At 38.4% G+C, this 21,821-nt stretch overlaps 3 protein-coding genes across 4 annotated transcripts in view; 1 reads left to right on the forward strand and 2 right to left on the reverse strand.

The window, feature by feature from the left end:
* The window catches only part of si:ch211-285f17.1 (sickle tail protein homolog), a 197,614-nt gene extending 192,944 nt beyond the window's left edge, over window positions 1-4,670 (reverse strand). Inside the window, exon 1 of the mRNA XM_047349215.1 lies at window positions 4,335-4,670. Within this exon, the coding sequence (XP_047205171.1) occupies window positions 4,335-4,404 (70 nt within the window). The 5' untranslated portion in view covers window positions 4,405-4,670. The remainder of the gene's footprint in view (window positions 1-4,334) is intronic.
* Window positions 4,671-6,584: 1,914 nt separating this feature from the next.
* On the reverse strand, window positions 6,585-9,953 carry LOC124857684 (OTU domain-containing protein 1). Its single transcript, XM_047349057.1, has one exon. It carries the CDS (start codon window positions 9,669-9,671, stop codon window positions 8,478-8,480), a length of 1,194 nt encoding a protein of 397 aa, XP_047205013.1. The 5' UTR covers window positions 9,672-9,953; the 3' UTR covers window positions 6,585-8,477.
* A 4,020-nt stretch (window positions 9,954-13,973) lies between these two features.
* tgif1 (TGFB-induced factor homeobox 1) lies at window positions 13,974-20,844 on the forward strand. Of its 2 annotated transcripts, none has more exons than XM_047350607.1 (3): window positions 13,974-14,372; window positions 17,358-17,587; window positions 19,271-20,844. In XM_047350607.1, exons 2-3 carry the CDS (start codon window positions 17,363-17,365, stop codon window positions 19,937-19,939), a joined length of 894 nt encoding a protein of 297 aa, XP_047206563.1. In that variant the 5' UTR covers window positions 13,974-14,372; window positions 17,358-17,362; the 3' UTR covers window positions 19,940-20,844. The 2 variants fall into 2 exon arrangements, with proteins under 2 accessions (XP_047206563.1, XP_047206562.1); XM_047350606.1 differs by having other exon boundaries at window positions 13,984-14,593.
* The last annotated feature ends 977 nt before the right edge of the window (window positions 20,845-21,821 follow it).

Consider the following 21,821-nt stretch of genomic DNA (forward strand, 5'->3'; position numbering starts at 1 on the left):
ACATTTTGATCTTAAATCTCAGACCTAATACTACTGTCACACTTACTTAATAAGATATGGAGCTGTGAGAAAAGAAAGCAATAGCACTGTCTTCCAATGCATTTGACACTAGCATATATGATTAGTTCAGCAGGTAGGCCAGTTAGTCATGCATTTTTGAACATGTCCAAAAATTATGCGGAATGAGTGTGGCAACTCTAAGACGCCATAAATACAGCACATAAACTCCACTGATATGAAATTTACCCAAATGCCTTAACGTAGCCTGACAGAAACGTTACGTAATTATACTACTTAATAGTTGGCTATGCAAACACTCTGTCTGCGCTGATGAAAATTCACTCACCTATATTGGCTAAACTCACAGCAGCATGACCTAGTTTCAGATCAATTTAGATCTCACGGACCATTGACCTTTACACCCGAAATGGTCACTTAATCACTAAACATTGAGAAAATTCTGAATTATGATGGAGACGACAACATTTCAGCAATGTATTGGGGGCCTGTTCATTAAAATCATTTTAATCAATTCTAAATTTAACAAGTTGTCAATGTAGGGAGGACATAAATGGTCTGATGTGTGCCCTTCTGTTAGTTCCTGTTAAAAGCCTCGCTGCAGCGTTCTGCACCAATTGGAGACAAGTGACAGCCGGTTTGCCAAAACAAATAAAAAGAGAATTACAAGGACAAAAAGCATAAATAACCATCTCCTGGTCAGATTTGGATAACATTGCACACAATTTAGAAATGTTCCTCAAATGATAAAAGCAATTTTTAACCAGTACTCTTGAGTGGCTTAAGAGACATTAATTGGTTTAACAGAACACTAAGGTTTCTAAGACTGGGCTGAGAGGAGAAGCCCAGAGAACCAAGGTGTTGTTTAATCTAAGGAACTTTCTGTTCAGGGGCAATGATCAGAGTTTCAGTCTCACAAAAGTTTAACTGAAGGCAGTTAAAGGAATCCGTATATTTTAACATTTCACCACACCAACACACGTGGTAAGATAGGAAACAGTGTGACTGGAGCTGAATGATAGTTAACAGCACATCAACGGCAAACTTAACAATATATGCAACTGTTTTTTAAAACTAATACAAAGAATCAGCTGCACAGACTTGTGACTCAAGACACCCTGCAAAACGGGTAAAGTAAAAACTAAGGTCAGAACAGACACTGGAAAACAAAGAGTAACCCCAGAAACAGCAGGTTTAAAGTCATGTAAAATTGGTAAATACATGTAAAAAGGTTCCTCTTTAAAACTATTTGATGTACCTAAACATTACAGATATTTCTAGAATGGTAATGGATTTTGTCAATACATGTTACTATTTAAGCACTACTTTACTAGCTTAAGTACCAAATACCTGCTTTATTTAATTCTATACAGAAGACTTAATTCAAGTGCAGGTTTATTCTTCCAGCTAAGGGTTATTTAGAGAGCACTCAGAGCACTCAAGGAGAAAATGCAAACTCCATGCAGATATGCTTTTGTCGCAATAAAAACCAGGACCTTCTTGATGCTAGCAGTACTAGAAACTCAACTGACTTGCTGCATTTATATTTATATTCTGTAAACACTATTTTACTGTAAACCTGTTTTTTGGGAAGTTCCGCTTGTTCATTGAAGTTGGAATTTCCAACTGACAAATACATTAGAATTGACGTCAGAGTCCCAACTTAAAAAGTTAAAGGACCTTGATATACCCCAAGCTGGAAGTCCAATACGGCTGCTGGGGTGTTGCAAGGATAAACTCTGACAATTTTCATCTCAATAATTCAGCCGCAAACATAGCACAGCACTAAATCTATGTTTGAACATGTTCCTCTGGTGTATGAATGTATAAACCTCGGAGAAAATCATTATCAGCTTTTTGAATTGCTAATAGCAGCTAGCCTGGTCACTGTGCACAACATGTGTGAAATCCCGCTATTTCTCAGACTTGCAGCTGGAACACAGTTAAGATTGTGATGTCATTCCTAAGTCCAAATTCTGACTTTAGAGGCAAAAGCGAGTGCAGAATTATTTACCCATTACAAGGTTAAATTACATTGTAAGGCTTCGATATACTGAATATAAGATTTAACAATCTAACACATCTAACAGTAAATCTTTGCTCACAAATATTACATTGTAAAGGGCTGTAAATTAATTTAAATAGAGGTGGAAAAAACAGAATGGAATTTCCTTTTTTTTATTTTCAAGCACGTAAAAGATTGATATTCTTCTTAACAGTTAACTACTGCAATGAACTGCTTGACTTTAATGTTATTGCTGTGATCATATGTTTTACGAGCATGTGCATCAGAACAGGAAAAAGATGAAGACAGTGAAACTTGACCCCATGTCACCTGCCACTAAGCAGCAGAGAAATGGTTTGGCTGAGTCAGAATGTGTAGTTTGCTGCTGAAGCTGCTGTTGTGCCCTTCCACACATCAACCCCACATGGCCCACATACAATCTGAGTTTAACGTGCATACAGCATCAGCACTTCTACCCTCTGCAGTCAAACCGAATGTTACTGACCTACTGAGTCGAACAAATAAGAAAACTTAAATGAACTGATGATAAATTGTCATAAATGATTCTATTACCCCCAAAAAACTACACACAAAGAACTACGGATGCACTCCTCAATGGCTTTGCAGAAAGCAAGCAATTTTCCAACCATGTCCTAGCTCACTTGTTCTGTCACTCAACCTGTCACTATGGAGATGGGCTCAGTTTCTCTGCTATAGTGCCTATACTGCAGTACACAGCTACACAGGAAAGCGGAGGTGGCCATATTCTTAAGTGATCCTTAAAATGGTCCTCAAGGTCAGTGTCACCTTAAGATGAAGCATGAGAACTGTTACATTCACTGATAGGAAGTCTGACCCAGGAGGAAAAAGTTTGCAGCATCACAGAAAGGGCAACTGCCACCTTAGATGAGTGTACTGAAAGGGAGGCACGTGGAATAATCCCAGTGACGCCCAGGCTAACTGGATCACTGGTGATGCTCACACTGTAAAAACAAAGCGTGGTATTTACAAGAAATTACAGGTAGCTGTTGTTGCCACAACATATTTTTGTTCACGATACATTATGCTAAACAAAAATATCAGTATACATCTGTTTATAGTTAATAACCCTGAAACAGCAAAACAATAATTCTAAGCTAAAAACAATCATTTCTGTAAAACAACAGTACAACTCATTTTAATTTTATTTAAATAGGGGTTGGTTAGTGTTGATTTTTTAAGCATCAACTGTAACGTGTCCACAGTATAGAAAACAACGCATATTCAGAAAATATTTATGCAGTTATTCAACGTTCAAACCAAACATTTCCAATAGTAAATAAAAGCACAGGCTAGAGTAAAAACAAAGATTGTCTGCCAGTAGAGGATAAATACATGTCCACACTGCCCATAAACGGTAATGGTGAGTGCTTTCAATGTTGGGCTCATAACGCACTAAAAAATTTGATTTATTTTCATCCAAACTCACCAACATTGTAGATATATAATAACTTTTACATATTCTAATTCATCAATTTTTTATGACAATATATATAATATATATAAACTCTGGCTGCATGCATATAAGTAAAATATGATGATAGATAGATAGATAGATAGATAGATAGATAGATAGATAGATAGATAGATAGATAGATAGATAGATAGATAGATAGATAGATAGATAGATAGATAGATAGATAGATAGATAGATAGATAGATAGATAGATAGATAGATATGTCTAAAACATTAATAGTGGGGATATAAAGAAGCAAATGGACAACATTTGAGGGCACACAGAAAATGTTACACTCATATGTCACTGTCCTGATGTGCTTTTATAAATTACAAGACCTGACTTTGAACAGATACATACTTTTTGTTCCTAATTGTTCTGATAAGTTATTTTATATAAAAATTACTGTTTTCGCTAAATGAGATGGGGGTGGGGTCTTGCTCTGGGCACAAAAAATGCGAGAACAGCCACTGGTTGCCAGTAATTTATCATAGATTCCTCATTTTGTTTTTGCAGCGTATAGGTAATAACATTTCTAGAAGAATGAGTAACATATCAGTGAGAGCAACATGTTACCAAATAATATTGGTTTAAAGAACGAAAGGACCATTTAAGATTCAGCAATTTTAACATGACTATTATAATGGATAATAAAGTTTGAGCTTTTGATAAAAATAGTGACATCGAATTAACTAGAAATGTTAGGTGCAGTACAGCTGTTTAGTTTGCATCTCATAATGTATTTGAAAAAAGTTTTTTTAATATCGGAAAGAGGAAAAAAATGGTTTATCTCAAAAGTCTTAAAATTTCCTTACTGGCAAATTTGGGGCTTCCTTTGTGCTCACTAGGAAGAAGGTCCGCGAACTGCACCCGGTGTCCCGACATGTTGGGCTGTTTGTTTCAGAGTATCCCCACAGTAAACTTCCCGACGGTCGAGGTGGTGGACCGCGAGCTCTGGCGCGTGGGAATCCTTCACGCAGCACCGCGCGCGGCAGGAGAGCGTCAGCGTCCGTCGGTGACTTTCTTTCTCCCTGTGCGGTGATTCAGAGCCAGCAGCAACCCACTGCGGTGAATGAGCCCACTCTCACCTGCCTCCTGCTTCTCTGCTCTGCTCAGCCTGCCTTCTTGTTTGTGCTCCGGAGAAAGAAAGAAAGAAAGAAAGCGCAGGCACTGGAAGAGCTCATTCCTCCTCCCGCATTAAAGAGAAGATTAAAACTTTCTTATATGTGCGTGTCTGCATCGTTACGTCATCACTGTAAAGCCTTCAGAAATGATATCATTATTCGAAAATAGCATGATACAGTTTAATTAGGCAGCATCTCAAACACACACGGGTAACAAAAAAAAAAACAAGTAAGACATTAGGATGTCGTTAGGTTGTTTAAGAAAGACGTTTTAAAATTTAATGAAAAGAAGACATAATATAATCCTAAATGCATACTTTAGACATATCCAACATTTCCCTTTGACTTGTGCTTTGTTCAGTAACTCATTGAAGAAGCCTTGATTAGCTCTAAACTTGAACAAAAAGACAAATAAATGCTGCATACATTATTTTACCGTTGAAGTAATCATGGAAATATTCAAGTCTACAGTGCCATCTAGTGGAAGCAAAACCCAGCTGTACATTTCTTTCTTGACCTATTCCTGGTATTGTGATAGTTTTGTTAAAGGCAACAAAAAAAAAAATCAAGGGTCGTTTCCTGCACTTTAAATAATTTACTGAAACAAACCATAATGAAGGTATTTCTGGAAACACATTCAGGAACCTTGTAAAAATAGATTGGAATGTGTTGCAGTAAGACAGTGAGGTTTTTTTTTTTGCTCTTTTAAAAGTTGTTCTCCTGCGGGTTTTCCCATTGAAAATCCTCATTTAGTCATAAGATTTATGGGTACAGACTACTCCCCTTCTTTTTTCATTAGGGAATATCCTTCTACTACTGTGGCAAAGGTTGATACCTCCAGCTCCATCATTTATTTCTCTTCACAAATCCCTGGACTTATCATATACAATCCCTTGCACAAATATTTACATCCCTTTTTTCACATATGTCATGTTACAACCACAAACTTTAGTAAATTATATTTAGATTTTATGTGATAGACCAACACAGAGTAGTACTTAACTGAAGTGGAAGCAAAACTCTTTGCTTTTACAAATACAAATCTGTGTGGCACGCATTTTGTTCTGCCCCCTGAGTCAACTCTTTGCATAAACACATTTTGCTGCAATCAGGTTTGCATATCTAGAGAATGAGATTTTTGCCAGTTCTTCAAATTAAATTAGTTCAAGCTCGATCCGATTGAAATTGGTTCATTTGTAAACAATAATTTTCTAATTTTGCCAAAGATTTCCAATTGGATTTAGAGCTTTACTGTGACTAGGCCATTCTAACAAACAACTATCCTTTGACCAAAACCAGTGTATTAAAACTGACTGCATAGTTTGGATCGTTGTGCAGCTAGTAAGTGAACATCTACCCCAGTTTCAAGTCTTTTGCAGTCCCTAATAGATTTGCTTCCAGGATTGATCTGTTTTTAGCTCCATCTATCTTCCCATCCATTCTGTTAAAACATCCCCTTGGCATGTTGCTGCCACCACAATTCTGTGTGTTAGGAGTAATGTTCTGTTTTAATTTTATGCCACAATCCGCTTTGCACGTAGGCCTAAAAAGTTAAATTTAGGCCTCTGATGTCTTGTCCCCTATGACATGTGGCAAACTACAAACAGGCCTTCTTATGGCTTTCTTTTTGCCACTTTTTCAGAAAAGATTTGTGCAGTGCCCTACCAATCAACCCTTTCAACAATTTTATACAGTATTTCATTCACTTAAAGAACAATTATTTCACAAATACTGAATTTTCCATTTATATTTTTTCTGAATTATTTTTTTACAGTGTAGCCAACGTTTTTTTTTTTTTACTAAAAAGTGTCTAATCAAATGGTGGGTATATATAGTTTCAGCAGTGTGGTTCAAATGCAATCATTTGAAGGTTATATAAATAAAATTAAGTTGAAAAAAAAAGTATGAAATATTCATTTGTAGATAAAAACCAGGTAAATGTAAGGTCATTTTTTTTTAATTTTATTCAGAAATAATCCAGAAAAATTAAAGCAAATGAAACTGATAAAAAAAAAAACTCTAATAATTAACAGGATACCAATAAAAACTCAACAATTGTGTTGGAACTAGGCATGGACCAAATATAAAGGTATTGCAAGATTTTTTAAAAATTGGTTTCACAACCTCCTAAATTTACCATTTTACATTCCTACAGTTTGTAGTCGTTTTAATGAGATGCCAGATAAAGTGCTGGAGTGACTGGAATTTTCTCCAGTTGTGTGGAGCATAAAGTAGCACAACTCAACCCCTCCCCGACCTGTTGATGAGCTGACTGAAAGAAAGCTACTACACTTTATACTTGCCTTACAGAAAAAGAATTTCAGCAGTTTAGAAATGTTTCAGATACAAAAAGCAAAACAAGAAAAAAAAACATAATCATGATTTAAAAACAAAAAAAGTGGCACCCGTCCCTCTTATTAAGGTGCTGCATGTTTGCTTGAAAGCTACCGCCAAACTGAGTTGGTGTTATTTATATTTTCACTTATGTCTATGTATCAAGATCAAAATAACGACAAAAATGAATAAAACATAATACCTTTAATAATATATTACTTAAGCAGCAGTGGGAATGCTTTAATGATATAAAATTATTATATTTTACTTTTTTGTGTTAACGCTGTGCTACTGTAGATAAAATACGGTGAGAATCAAATACTGGCCCATGCCTAGTTGGAACTTCTGTGCAAAAGAGAGAAAACAGATTTCACAAAATACATAAAAGTGGGAAAATGCAATTTAGATTTCAGCGCATTTCAAACAGGGTTCTTATTCTTTTTCATTTTAAAATTCTATACTTTTCCCAGTTGAAATACACAGCTTCTTTCAGCAGTCTTTAGTAACATTTTGGACATTAGAGTACAAAATATTAGTGTTGAAATAGGTTGCATAGTTGTCATATCTTATTATTTGTAAGTTTTGCAAATCAAGAAACAAAACAATGCTAAAACCGGCTTTTGATTTATTTGGAATGCAATATTTTACAGCTTTTTTGTTGTTTGCCCTAAATTTGACGAGCTCTGTTTTAAAATCTATAAATGTTGGACTTGTCCAATAAGGACTGGAGTATTCCACACTAAATGTAGATTCTTTAAAGCAGACTGTGAACTTTGGCACATTTATTTTGGTTTGTCAAAAATATAAACATTAGCAAATGTGTTGCTGCATTTTACTCAGACCTAAATCAACAGCCACAGGTTCAACCTCAATTTAAAATTGTCCTTTTTGTTTTATGAATAAGTGTACATTCAGTCAGTCAAAAATCTAAGTAATAATGGCTAAGATATTAAAATTAAGTTGTGAAGAAGCAAATAACAGACATATAATGTCATATAGATATGAAACCACTGCAATTATTAGGCATTTTTAGATTTTTGTGCTTTAGAAATCGGAAAAGGAAAACATTTTTAAAAATCAAATATTTTCCTAAACTTTTTTTCTATTCTTATTCATACCTAGAGAATGACAAAAGCAAATCCCAGACTTTTCCAGACTGCATAGGAACCCCGTTTAAAATGTATGGCAACCGCTCCACAAAGCGTTTCAGAAAAATATAACTGGTCAGCCAAAAAAAAAAGGCAGATAAAGTTTGTACACTTCAAGTACACTCTCAAACTTAAAGTATCACTCAGGTCAATGTAAGTAAAACCATCCAATGAAACAGGCGTACATCCTTTCAAACTCTAATCTGGAAGTTCTCGTACATAGAAAATCTCAAGTCTGTGCACTGCACTTTTTCTCACGTAGGAATCTTGTAAAAATAATTTAAAGCAGGTAGAAAAGCGTTTCTCTGTCATTTTTCTAACATAATATGTCCACTGTAATACAGCCTTTATTTCAAACAGAACCATTTTGTTCTAGGTACATCTTAGACAGCGAGGCTGCCATTGACTTTGCCAGCTCCTCATCCCGCTTCTTCTGCATCTGTGATTGTCGACACCAGTTCTCGTACTCCGGGTTGGGGAGACGCTTGTCCAAGATGACATCATAGTGACCGTTGCTGAGCCAGCTAAGCCAGATTGCCAGTTTGGAGGCGTCCTCCTCCCCCAGATAGTGGACCATGGTGGAGACGGTGGGGCCCTCCAGGCTGCCACCAGTTGTAAGGTGGATATTGACGTTCAACATTTGGCTCATGGCTAGGAGCTCCGGGTAACCGGCCCATGCACCGTCTTGTGCTGCGTTGATCAGGAACTCCCCGATGTCCCCTTCAATGATGGGGATGAACTCGTCCAGGTGGTCAGCGATGTGGTGCACAGCCTGCTCCCGCAGCTCCCCGTGCCTTGCCTGGTCCCCGTACATGGCCTTGCACACGGCTCTGTACAGGCAGTTGCCATCTGGAATGATGTGGTACCTGTACCTGTGCCTCTCCTGGAGGTACTTGTTTTGTCTTTCCACCTCAGCCAGGTACCGAGTGACCTTATCGTTAATGTCCCTTGTTTCTGGGTATCTCTGCGGCGCAGACTCCTGCAAGACACTCAGCTCGAAGGCCTTCTCCTTTTTAAAGTCGTTACGGGATGATCCCATGGCAGATAGTTCTTCCATATCCACAGAGGCAAATCCATTCCTTCTAGAGGCAGACGGTTCGGAAGAAGATTCATCCTCGTATGAATTCCTCATTGTCCCATTGATACTGTTGCTCCTAAAAACATGATTCCCAGGAAACATCTCATCAGTCCCATTGCACAATTGATTTTCACCTCTTTGCGGCTTGTTCTTGGGCTCCTTTATGGTGTGAGGCGGAATTCCCGTCACAGACCTCTCCACTCCATCAGGTCTACGGATTATTATCTCGGCCGTCGATGTGAAGTGAACTGGCCTCATCGAAGAGGCTTCATAGCAGGAAAAGGCAGGCATGTTTGTCTCACCGCCGTTGGTCGCTGAAGTTGTGCTTGGGCGAAGTTGTCCGTCGACCTCAGAGGAACTTTGGGTCGCCCCGTTGGAGCGCTCGGACGCAGGGGACAGAGTGACAGTAACTTTCCTGGACCTGGAAGCCCTCGGGTAGTGTGTGAGAACGCTGCTGTACAGCTGCATGTTTGAAACGCAGTCCTTTATAGCGAGCGAAGCGGCCGTGCCGTTACGAAAACATGACAACAGCGACTAAAAATAAATCCGGCCCAGTGTCATCAGCAACTACAAAAGCAGGGAGTTGTGGGGAACGTTTCCATGGCGCCCAGTCCCGTTATCAGCCGCAAGCAGAGACGACGACACGCTCCAATTCTGGCTCTTTGCGTCATTTGCAGATGGGGTGCCTCCCTAATTTTAGAGTTCAAACTGCAACCAGACCCTGCTGGTAAAACACAACCAGGCAGGATTCAAACAAACAGTATTCCCGTTGAGATTTTTCAAAATAAAAATACATTTTGAAAGTACCAGTCGATTTCTCCTACATTAATCTAGCCAAAAAAGATTGTATGAAGTTAAAACAACCCAATGAACTGTGGTGCAAGTAAAATACATATGTATTTATAACAGACCACACTAAATGGCAGCTTTGTGGTTTAAATTAAGTCATATCTTGAACATCTAGTATTTAGAAATCATTTTAATAATTACAGGACATTGTTTGATTTTAGACATGTCTTATCAAATGACAGTACTTATATCCAGCCCACATACAGACGTTTGCTTTTTCTGCTTTTTGTCACGCCCCAATATTTCAGATCGCTAAACAAATGTTAATATCAGACAAAGATAACCTCATTAAATACACTACTAAGTCCATTCCTATATGGATAAAAAAAGTAAATGAAGGTTTTGGAGTGGCCTATTCAAAGTTTGGACGTAAATACAAAGATGCTGTCATGACTCTAAACAGGTCATTCATAATATAAAATCCTCAAATGTTGCAAAATTAAAACAATTATGCAACGAAAATTGAGTCAAATTATCTCCACGGTGTCATAAAAGACTGTTAGTTATCACAAATGTTTCTGGCAGTTGTTCCTGCCAAGCACTGCGAAACTAGTTATTAGGTTTAGGGGATAATTACTTTCTCATATAGGGGCATGCTGGTTTGGATTCATTCCTTTCCCTTAATAAAGGGAATCATAATTTTAAACTGCTTGTTATATTTACTCAGGTTATCTTAGGGATAATAGAATTTGTTTAATGATCTGAAACATTTAAGTGTGACAACAAAGCAAAAATATTTGTATTTGTAGGTAAGTGTCCATCAGATGCTGTGCAAGATTACTGTTAACAAAAACTAGTTCTAAATTCAACTCACACAGATTACAAATGAATATATTTATGCTCATAGACCACCACCTAAACAATTTTTCTCCATACATTTCTCTGCAACCCTACCTATAGACTCCCTGCCTGCAGCAGGCTCCCTAACAATGGCATGATCTCATATATCAGTTTGATGGATAGTGCATGTCACTTGTTTATATATTAAGGCATAAAGTAAAGAAGAAAGGCAAGGGGAGAAACATACTATTAATAATGGTTCCCCAAAAATACAAACGTATGTCCTAGCATGATGGCAGTATTTGGCAGAGTTGTACCTTCTGTTTGTCTTTGAAATAACAATCATTTTTGGGTGCATTTAAGTAAATGCAAGCAATGGGTCACTGAACCAGATAACGCAAAGAAAGTTGTTTTTTTTCTCCAACATGCAGAAAATATTTGTTCAGATTCCGTTTATTAACATTTTATTTATAAAAGAATAAAAGACATCTCTCTCATCGTTGCTTAACAAATATGAAAAATGGCGGAAAATAGAATTACAGGATTAAATTGTACTAAATATAAGATCCGTCTAAACACACAAGTCGAAATAGTTATTTAAAAAGTGACAAAATAAGAGTTTATATTTATTATTATGCCAAGTAGGCTTTAGGCACGGGAATGCGACAACGTTGTTTTCTTAAACAAGTGGCCCAGGTCCCATAAATGCAACGATACTCTTTTATTTTGAAAGGACACATTTGTCATCCGGTTTACTGTGGCACTAGGTGACTTGACCTATCTCCCTGCTGTTAGTCCAAGCCATAGAGTGTAGGCAGTTTTTTTTATTTACAGTATGACTCTAAGGCACCAACACACAGTGAAACATGTGGCAGAAAGAAAGAAAGAAAGAAAGAGAAAGAAAGATGTGGTAATTCTAAAAAGGTATTTAAAAAAGCACAATTTTTTTTAGATCTAATAAATAAATAAATAAATAAATACAAATAAAACTAATCAAACCACTAATAATATTATTAAGTAATAATTATTCTATTAATGTATAAATGACTTATATTGTTGTTATGTAGTTGTTTCAGTTTGATTTATACTTGAATGACAGTAGGCTACAAGCCTTCGATATAACAAACTTGTTCATGTGCCTATATTTACCACCTAAACTGTTAGAGCTTCTGGAGCTTATCAGACATGTGGCTGCTTAATATAGCCTTTACCTCATAGCAGTCATGCAGTTCCAATTAATGCTGTTACGTATTCTGATGAATGTATGTCTTATATATGATGAAAGTTCAGGAAATATGCTCAGTAATAAAAGGCTGAAATGAATTAGTCTGTACGATATTTATGTATAGTTATGAAATCTTTGAAGAAGCGTTATTTAATGCAATCTTGGTGTCATGCTGATTTAGATCAGAAAGAAAAGGAAAGACCTGGGATATACGTAGTAGAATACACTGGACTTAGAAACCATCTTCATGAAAAATAACAGAGTGTGCTACCAAGTATTAAGAAAAATTTGTTGAAGGGTCCCCATCTCTTTCCATCAACTGCAGCTTCCTTGCTTCGTTGTTGATATGCCACCACCATCATTTTTCACGGTGGGCATGGTGTGTTCAGGGAGCCAGGGAGTGTAGTGTTTATTTACTGCCACACAGTGTTTTGCATGCAGGCCAGAGATTTCAGCTTTGATCAGATCTAATCAGAGCACCTTCATCCACATGTTTGCAGAGTGGCCTTCTTCTTGCCAGTCTTCCTTAAAGGCAAACGTTGTGAAATGTAGGACCCATTATTTGTCCTGTCAAAAGATTCTCCCACCTGAGTGTTAGATCTCTGCAGGTGCTCCACAGTAGTGTTGGTCTCTTTTGCTGTTTCTCTGATTAACAACCAACTTGCCCAACCCATCTATTTAACTGGACAGCTAATTCTTAGTAGGTTTCCAGTAGTGCCGTATTCTTTACATATTCAGATGAAGGACTGAACAGTCCAACGTTTGACCTTAAAAGCTTGGGATCATTTTGTATAACCTAACCCTTTTCTAAACTTCTACACAACTTTCTACCTGACCAGTTTCCTGTGCTCCTTGGTCTTGATGATGCTGTCTGTTCACTAATGTTCTCTAACAAACCTTCACAGAAAAGCTACATTTATACTAATATTAAACAACACACACATGGACTCTATTGACTATTTAAGGGACTTCTGAAGGCAATAAGTTGAAATGAATTATAATTAGAGGTATCAGATTAAAGATGGTTGAATAAAAATACACCCAAGACTATGATTGTTTTTGTGAAGGTTCTTGAAAACCATGTAAACATTTTTGTCCTCTTCCTAATTATGTGCTCATTTGCTGGTCTGAGATCATGAGATATATATATATATATATATAGTTTGTAGCAGGACACAATTTGGAAGAGTGTAAGGGGTGTTAATGTGTTTGCAAGGCACTGTATTAGTCTTACAAAAAGTTAAAGATTAATTAGCTGGTTATATATCTGTGCCTTACAATGAAATATTTTATTTTTGTATTTTAGCCTATGTGATCAGTTTCTCCATGTAAACTTGTTGTTGATTTCTGGTTGCACAGCAGCATTTTAACCACCAGAGGGAGCCCGAGGACCTCAGATTTTCTTCATGCTGTCATCTGTGACAAAAATAACCATTAGAGGGCGACATTTCCACCTCTAAGATGAACCCGAGCATTTGTTTGGAACAAATTCATGCAAACAGCCGATGCCACAGCAGCTGTCGCAAGGTTGTGCGCCGCATACAAATGAAGGCATCGATCGCTTCCCACCCCATCGCCGTCCTTGTTTTTGGCTTCAGTAACCGGGACTGGCGCACTATAACCTCCAGCTGCTGCAAGGCGGGGTCAATATGTCACTACTACACCCACGTCTGAGGTTTTTTAAACTAGAAATGATAAGAGATTCATTTATTAAGGAGCATTATTAATCTACTGCGAGGACGCGCCAAAATGGAAGAGAAATGTGGAGTAGTAGGAATAATTTGAGTCCCTTATTGTATAATGGTAAATATTTTAAAGGTGGGAATACATACAATAGGAACACTCTCTTAAAAAGCACAGCCTGGGGTAGTAGAATATAAAGTCTTGAGACAAAGCCACAAAACATGTTTTGCCTTAAAGCAGACCGTGTTTGTTTCACTCAGTTACTGCCACGAGGTCCGCAGTGCTCCGCCAGCCTGTTGTTTTGTTTTCATCCCGATAGCCCTCATTCAAGAAATAACATGCTCTCTCAGCATATTTTTCATCAAATGTGTGTGTACGTTAATATGCATTTAAGGGGAATTCTGCAGCAGTTCAAGACTTACGAAACCGTATGCATTCATGTCAGTGGAACAAGCCATGCTGATGTCAGAGATTTTCTTCCCCACACAGCTCAACATGGTGGGAGGATCTCTGTGCGTTGAGTCACGCAGCTGTCAAAGATAGCTGTCACCCAGTTTCAGGATCAAACACACACACACACTGAGTCAACGAGGAAAAGGGCTTTGAGAGCCGAAGGGACGAAGAGGTCTCAGGTAAACCCCCACCACCATCTCTTCTTTCTTTTTTTTTTTTTTTTCTTTTTTTATCGAGACTCGCAACAAGGACCAAGAGAAGAGAGACCAACATAAAAAGAATAATTTTAATAAAGAAACTTGATGAATAAGGATTTTTTTCTTTCCTGTGATACACGTTGAACAGAGGAAAACAGAGGATTTAGTGGGCATTTTCCAAACAGAGATGAAGACGAAAAAAGGTAGGTGGGATGTTTTGGAGGAAATTGTGGAAAAATATAAACAATGGAACTCGAGTCCTGAGAAAACGTTAAACAGAATCTTTCCACTCATGCAAACCATGCAGTCCATTGTTTCCTTCCCAGACATGACAGGGGGCTTTTCTTCCACCATGTGCTGGCGCGGTGTCAGAAGTCGATATGCTTGTTTTTCACCCACCGCTTAAGATCAGATACACATGTGTTTTAATGCGACTTTTGTTTATGTTGCACATCCCAGTGTTTACGTGTTTTTATAAGGACGTCTTGACATAAATCGAAAACAAAGCTTAACAGGAAGACGCCAGATTGTTGTTTTTGTACCACACTATGTAGGTATTTCTTATTGTGTTACGGAGTTATACAGTTACGATACAAACCAAAGTTGGTGGCACCATTGTTGTGTTCACGAGTTTGTGACGTTTTGACAACGTGCTTGCTTTAAAAAAAAAATCGATACATTGTATCTTTTCTGTCTTAAAGGGACAGAAACACACTAAGCACGGGTTAAAGTGTCTTAAATCAGAATGTAGGCTAATGTCCATCTTGACCTCATTGTTGGGAAGTTGGCTGTTGCCTTGTTCGTGGACCTCGTGGTGCAGCTCCTTCCCGCAGACACACAATAGAAACCATCTTACAACTTGTGTTAAACTTACAAAACCAGCTACTTCCGTGGGTTTAAGCACTTTTCTGATCATTCTGGTTAGTTGTAACTTTTAGGAAGGTGTGGAGTTCACCATGAAGTGTCTATTTGCGAGTGGAAACTTTTCAATCGGGTACAAAGAAACACGCAGCCCTTGGGTTCTTTTGTTTAGTCTGGAGACGCTGATTTGCAACAGGTCTCCCCTCCCCCTTTCCCTTCTTCTCCAGCCTACGTAATTACCTCATCCTGTTGGGAACTTTCTTTCTCTTCCCACTACTTTGTTGAAGTGCAGACTGCTTTAGACGTGTAACTGAAACCTCATATGTCATTAGAATTTTTCTTATTGGGCTCTCTAAGCCGTTCAGGTGTAAATATTGGCCTAAATGTCACACAAGCTACTAGGAAGATGCTTTAAAAGTTGGGATTTCTTTCCAAATGGAGTCTTCTGTTTAAATTTAGTGTGTTCAGTCTGCTGCCAGTCAGGCGGGGGCTGCATTCCCATAAAGTTTTTAAAACGTACGTTTCAAAGTCGAAACAAAATTTCCCATGTACCAGTCTTATGGTTTAAAGTAATTTGAATGAGATACCAGAAGTTACTGGAGTTTTCTCGATCCCTATGTTGCATAGAGTAACACAGCATTGCCCCTCCCCAACCTGTTGCTCTGTATTGCTGGGCTGTAGGCTGAAACGTGTTTCCATCATTAACAAGAAAGACACATTTGGCTGTTTGAAAATATTTCCAGTCATGAATAAGGTTTAGAGCTTACAGAAACCCAGAGGTTTTGTGGTCCTAAAAATGATACGCGTTTTTAAGTTAAAAAGTGTTTTGAGAAGTAGATATCAATACGAAATTATTAGGAAAAACGCCACAAACACAAACTTAAGTCTCAAACCTAAAAAATGTCAGATAAAATGCCTCATCTTTTGTTTTTGGTGTACCTTAAAGACTGCTATTTGTCACCACCTACAGGCCTGGCATACATACTGCGACATTTTGTCTGTTTTTTATGTCTAAAGACATAAAAAAAAAAAAAGCCATGTTTATATGGAAACTTTTAGAAAGGACACACATGGATAGAAAATCATCACATGGACATGGCATGAAATCTTTGAAGTTGTTGTCTACCTAACCATCAGTCTTTTCTGATTTGCTTCCATAAAATAAACTTTTGTTGTATGGCACAAAAACTAACTCTAGCCTGGGTGCCCACATAATCCTAAATTTGTGTCACCCATTGTTCTAATTAAGACATCAGGGTCTACCTGAAAAGGCACCAAAATTAATATCACATTGTCATTTGCGAACTATTGCATTTATTTCTTTTTTGCTTAAGTTAATGAATGGATTAAGGTAGTAAAAAGACAATGTTATATATTTGTTTTTAGATTTTAGGTGTAACACTAATATTTTTTACTAAAAAATTATCATTTTGTGAGAATTTCATACCACGATTTGACTAGACAACAGGAGGAACGCCTCGTTTTCCACCTTTTTGTAGAGAAGAAACTACCGATACTGCAAGACAGCCATATCCACCATGCTGTTTACCTAAGATGATAGACATAAAAAAAATAAAATAATTAAATAAATGAATAAAGACTCCGACAGCTGAGCAATTCTTGGAAGCAAAGGGGTTAGGTGTATTTAGAGTCATGAGAGTGGCATTGTTGATATGCCACTCTTGTGATGATTCAAAATGCCCCAAACCTTGTTTGACAATGACTAACATTGAAAGCAGAACTTTCTTATCTTTTTTTTTTTAATGAACTGCTGCTGTTGTTCAAAACCAGAATCTGAATTAAACGTTTCCTTTCTCTACAGATTGGCTTGTTTGTTAAGGCAGAGGTTTTTTTTTTTTAACCGACACAGCATTAGACCAGCCTTTGTGACGTCCCCCCTTCGCCTTCCATCTCTCCCCCCTCCTCCTTTTTCCTCCTCACACCCTCCTCCCCTCGCTCTTTATATGAATCACATGGCTGAACTTGACAGCTCGCTTCTGACACATCAGCTGCCTCCCAGACAGCCTCTGTGGGATTTGATGAAAATTGGATAGGCTCCACTTTTTTCCTGTCCTGTCCTAATGTGCTCTCCTTTTCTTGTTTCAGGTCTCATGATGCTATCAGGGAGTGAGACGGACGATGAGGACAGCATTGACACCCCCCTGGATCTGTCCTCGAGCGCCGGGAGCAACGGGAAGAGGAAACGGAGAGGGAACCTACCCAAAGAGTCGGTCCAGATCCTCAGGGATTGGCTGTATGAGCACCGTTACAATGCTTACCCGTCAGAGCAGGAGAAGGCCCTTCTCTCCAAGCAGACTCAGCTCTCCACGTTGCAGGTATGAAGTGAAGACACATAAAATTACCTAAGAATTGCTGCCAGTAAACAGTGAGAGTGAAAAAATACCCCACCAGGGTAAAACTTAAGAGGAAATGAGCGTGAGCTTGACTGACTCATATCCTGTCAAGATGGCAAACACAACATGTCGACAGTGAATTGAAGGTCATCCAAACCAGCTCAACGTGGCAACATAAAAAGTATATGAGGCAACGTGAGTAAACTCACTCCCTGTGAGTGCTACGGGTTTGGCTGAGAGACATTGGACAGGAATTTCCCTCCCTCCAGCCGGGTTCCATCCCAGCTGTCTGGGAACAATGCACAGTCATTTACATAGCTAGAATTACAGGCCTCCCTGAGCCAGTTACAACTAGCCTAAAGGGGTGAACAAAAAGGGGGGTGGGACAACCATCATTAGTGCTGTGACAAAGAAGATTAGCTTTTATTGAAAGCTGTTAAAATACAAAACTTAAAGGAATAGTTTGGGATTTTTGTTTGGTCATAAGCAGTTAACATATTACCTGCCACAGGTAACTCTCCTGGCATGTTCATGTAAATCCAGATTAGATGGTTCCTGAGAATAAAGCTCAGGAACAGATAGGGGTCAAGATCAAAAGCAGATCTTTACTGTCTTAAAAAAATTCCACTTTTAAAGATGACAGGCATTTATGCAAATGCTATTTTACGAAACTTTAATCTATAGACATTTGATTTGGCTGATTATTTACAGAGAAGCTGATTATTTACTCTGGAAATGGAGGCTGGAGGCAGTGTGTCACAAATGATGTTCCTGATAGAAATGTCAGAGTAAAAACACTCTATAAATAAAATACTATTAATTCAAATGACTAATTTCTGAAGTTTAGACCTCTACCAGACAGTATCTCTGACTGTATATGCATTACATGCCCCTTCTCAGGACATCTTTTACACAGAAAGATCATTGATGCCTCATTCCTAAAATTATCATTGGTTAATTTGCAAATAATTGCCCAAGACATGCCAACATGAACATGGTTCAAAGGTTCATTAAATAGCGTTTGCATAAACCACTGTGATGTCTTTGACAAAGAAGTTTTTTTTTTTATAGTTTTACTATGCTTTGGTCTTGGCCCCTTTTGGGCTACTGTTGGCTATAGATTTTGAGGCAAATCAACTGGATTTATTCGGAATAAAGATGGTATGTATATGTTTAAAGGTGTGACACACATACCACACACATACCACACTACAACCTCTATTTGTGGACATGTTCCTGTAGTGTTTGAAGAAAATTAGGGGAAATACATTATCGGCTTGTAATGCTAATACTAGTTAGCACCATAAGAGGTAGCAAAACCCTGTGGCTTTCTGGCTTGGAACTAGAGCTCAACTCGGGAACTCCAAGAGCTCAACTATGAGACAAATTGAATGCATCATCATTTACTGCTGGTCTGGTATGAGCTGCTAATAATCCGAAAATTTCTAAAATAATTCTATAACTCCTGACCTATCCCTTTGAAGTCCAAATTAAAAACGTTGAATGGACTAAATTTAAATTTCCCAAAAATTTCCAAAAAATATGGCTTGTAGAAGGTGCCAATTGCATCTTGTAAAAAGTGGCAGATTTTATTTTGTAGGCATAAAAAGTTAGTCCTACAATACAGCTTTCTCATTACGAGGACATATGTGCTTGTCTTTTCAGGTGTGTAACTGGTTCATCAATGCACGGCGGCGACTCCTCCCGGAGATGCTGAGAAAAGATGGCAAAGACCCCAACCAGTTCACCATTTCCAGGAAAGGGAGCAAGGCCAGTGACAGTTTCTCTGACAGCTCCCAGTCTCCGAAACACAGCAGTCCCGTTGCAGGCGCAGAGGAGGCCTGCGACAAACGCGTCCTCCATCCCTCCAGCTTCAATCCCAGCATTCCCAACGTCCTGAGGAAGCCCACGTCCCCCTCGGTGTCCTCTCCAGTCTCCTCATCTCCCACTCCGGGCCTCATTCCAAACCGGCCCTCTGTCATCTGTCACACCACTGTCACCACAGCCATGCAGGCCAGCCCGACAGCCTCCCACCCTTCAGTGGCAGGAATGAACTGCGACAGGGCGGCCGAGCTGTTGCAGTCCATGCAGGCTCAAGCAATGTTTCGGTGCCGGGATGAAGGGCTGCTCTCTGCCGCTGCCACCACCACCACCAGCATCCTTGGCAGCACCAGCATGGAGGGCAACCTGAGCCCCCGCAGCGGGCTGTTCAACACCCCTCCCCCAACCCCTCCAGACCTCACACAGGACTTCAGTGGCTTCCAGCTCCTGGTAGACGTGGCCCTCAAACGGGCTGCGGAAATGGAGCTGCAAGCCAAACAGCTGGTGTCCTAAAGGAGAGGATGGCAAGGAGACTGACTTTGCGTCTCGAATGTGATACTCCTTAGTTCAGTGACTTTTTTTCTGCACGCAAGAGAGAACAAACCCACATGAAAGCCTGATCATTTCTATTTTTTGGTATACCAATCTACATGACGAGGATGTTCTTTTTTTTGTTTTTTGTTTTTAAACTGTATCAAGGTGCCTTGGCTGTAAATTGTCATTTCATATACATGCCCATGTATCTACATGTGTATTTTATTTGCACACAGGGACCAAAAATGTTATCAAAGCAATGCTGCCTGTCTTTATGTCTTTGGCTTATACTGAATATTGCAATAGAGGGTTGGATGATAATTCGGATAAGTCGTGTCCACACTCATTTATGGGTAAAAAACATTTCAAAGTTCCTGATTGCTCTGCCTCATTCGTTTGCACACTAAAGGCAGAAAAAGGTCATCTCAGTGTCTTACACTTCGCTCTTGGCATCAATGAAAAACGTATTCACTACTGTAGTTAATGTTTAACTGTTTTCATAAGTATAGTTATGATTTTGTCATTTACTTTTAGCTATTTTAAAATAAATTGTTTTTCTTTATAATCATATCTTCATACCAAGGGATATTTTCAGATGACCTATGTAGCAGGTTCTTAGGCTGAACCTTCACCCCTCACCATCACTCAGCGAAAACAACGGCCAGTGGACTAACAATAAACACTACATATTTGCAGTTTTAAAACCTGAAAGACAATTTTTTTTGTTTTGAAATCACCAAAAACAAGCATTTTTGCTTATAATAGGATCATGTGTACAGTTAATGTGACACAATGCCCAATGATGTGATTTCTTTTCATACTGTGCAATGTTTGTGGCAAAAAGTGGTCACATGGGATTCAAATAAAGTTTTGTTTTTTCTACATCTGGACGTTTTTTTTTGTCATTTTTTGCTATCATTTAAGATCCCTTGAAGGGAGAGTATAGAACTTTTGAAGTTGGGTTCTGTCAAGAGGTTCTAAGCAGTAATTGCTTAATATCTTCATTTAGTGTTGATTTTGATGATTGTAGCTTATAGCTAATGAAACTTTAAACTTCAATTGTCCAGAAAATTAAATAATACTGATTTTAAATACATAAATGTTAAGTTATGGTCATGAACACCCAAACATACCAAAGACTACTGACTTGATAGTCAAGTCAGCCTTCTGTTGGTCTGGGACCAACTAATCTTGATTTATTGTCAATAAAGACGCTATGGGAGGGATCTACTGTTAACTGCTTATATCTTTTTAACAAAACCTCAGTTCAAATATCTTGAACTATCCCTTTAACTATCCTGTAAATCCAATTTAAATTTGACGATTACATTTTCATCCCTTCAGGATAAGCAGAAGACTGTTCTGTAAATAAAAGCAGGGAATACAGGAGGAAAGAAAAATGTGGCACCCTCATTCTTCCACAGGCATTCCTGGGTGTGAGGGGTTTTACAACTCCCATGAATTAGCATAATCCTGCATAAATTAACACGGGGCAAATGGCAGACGTCAACAGTTTCTTGCCAGCGGGGGTTGATGCCTCAACGGCTCACAACAGAGGCAGAAAACTGAGTTATTCTGATCCTGCCACAGACCTAAAGCTTCTCTCAATGGCCTCAGTAGGATATTGTCAATTTAATTTGAAATTAAAACGTAAAAAAAGAATTATGAAGCCACAGAAACCAGAGGTAGATTGCTCAAGTATGTCATATTTTGATTTTTTAAAGAGGAGTTTATTTAAGAGGTTATGAGCAGCCAGTGTCTTACCTGTGGCAACTGTCCATAGGTGTGTTTGATTTACACTTTGAAGTCAGAATGTCAGAGTTAGAAGTCTGAAAAATTAAATAATCACCAAAGTGTGACT

The sequence above is a fragment of the Girardinichthys multiradiatus genome, chromosome 21 (genome assembly GCF_021462225.1).
Source record: "Girardinichthys multiradiatus isolate DD_20200921_A chromosome 21, DD_fGirMul_XY1, whole genome shotgun sequence".
Classification (NCBI taxonomy): Eukaryota; Metazoa; Chordata; class Actinopteri; order Cyprinodontiformes; family Goodeidae; genus Girardinichthys; species Girardinichthys multiradiatus.

What these genes read in the sequence shown, in the direction of transcription:
- LOC124857684 (XM_047349057.1), bottom strand. Translation starts at nt 9,671, where the DNA reads ATGCAGCTGTACAGCAGCGTTCTCACACACTACCCGAGGGCTTCCAGG.
- tgif1 (XM_047350606.1), top strand. An exon ending in CTCAGCTCTCCACGTTGCAG is followed by an intron (nt 17,588 to 19,270) that starts GTATGAAGTGAA and finishes TTGTCTTTTCAG; the next exon opens with GTGTGTAACTGGTTCATCAA.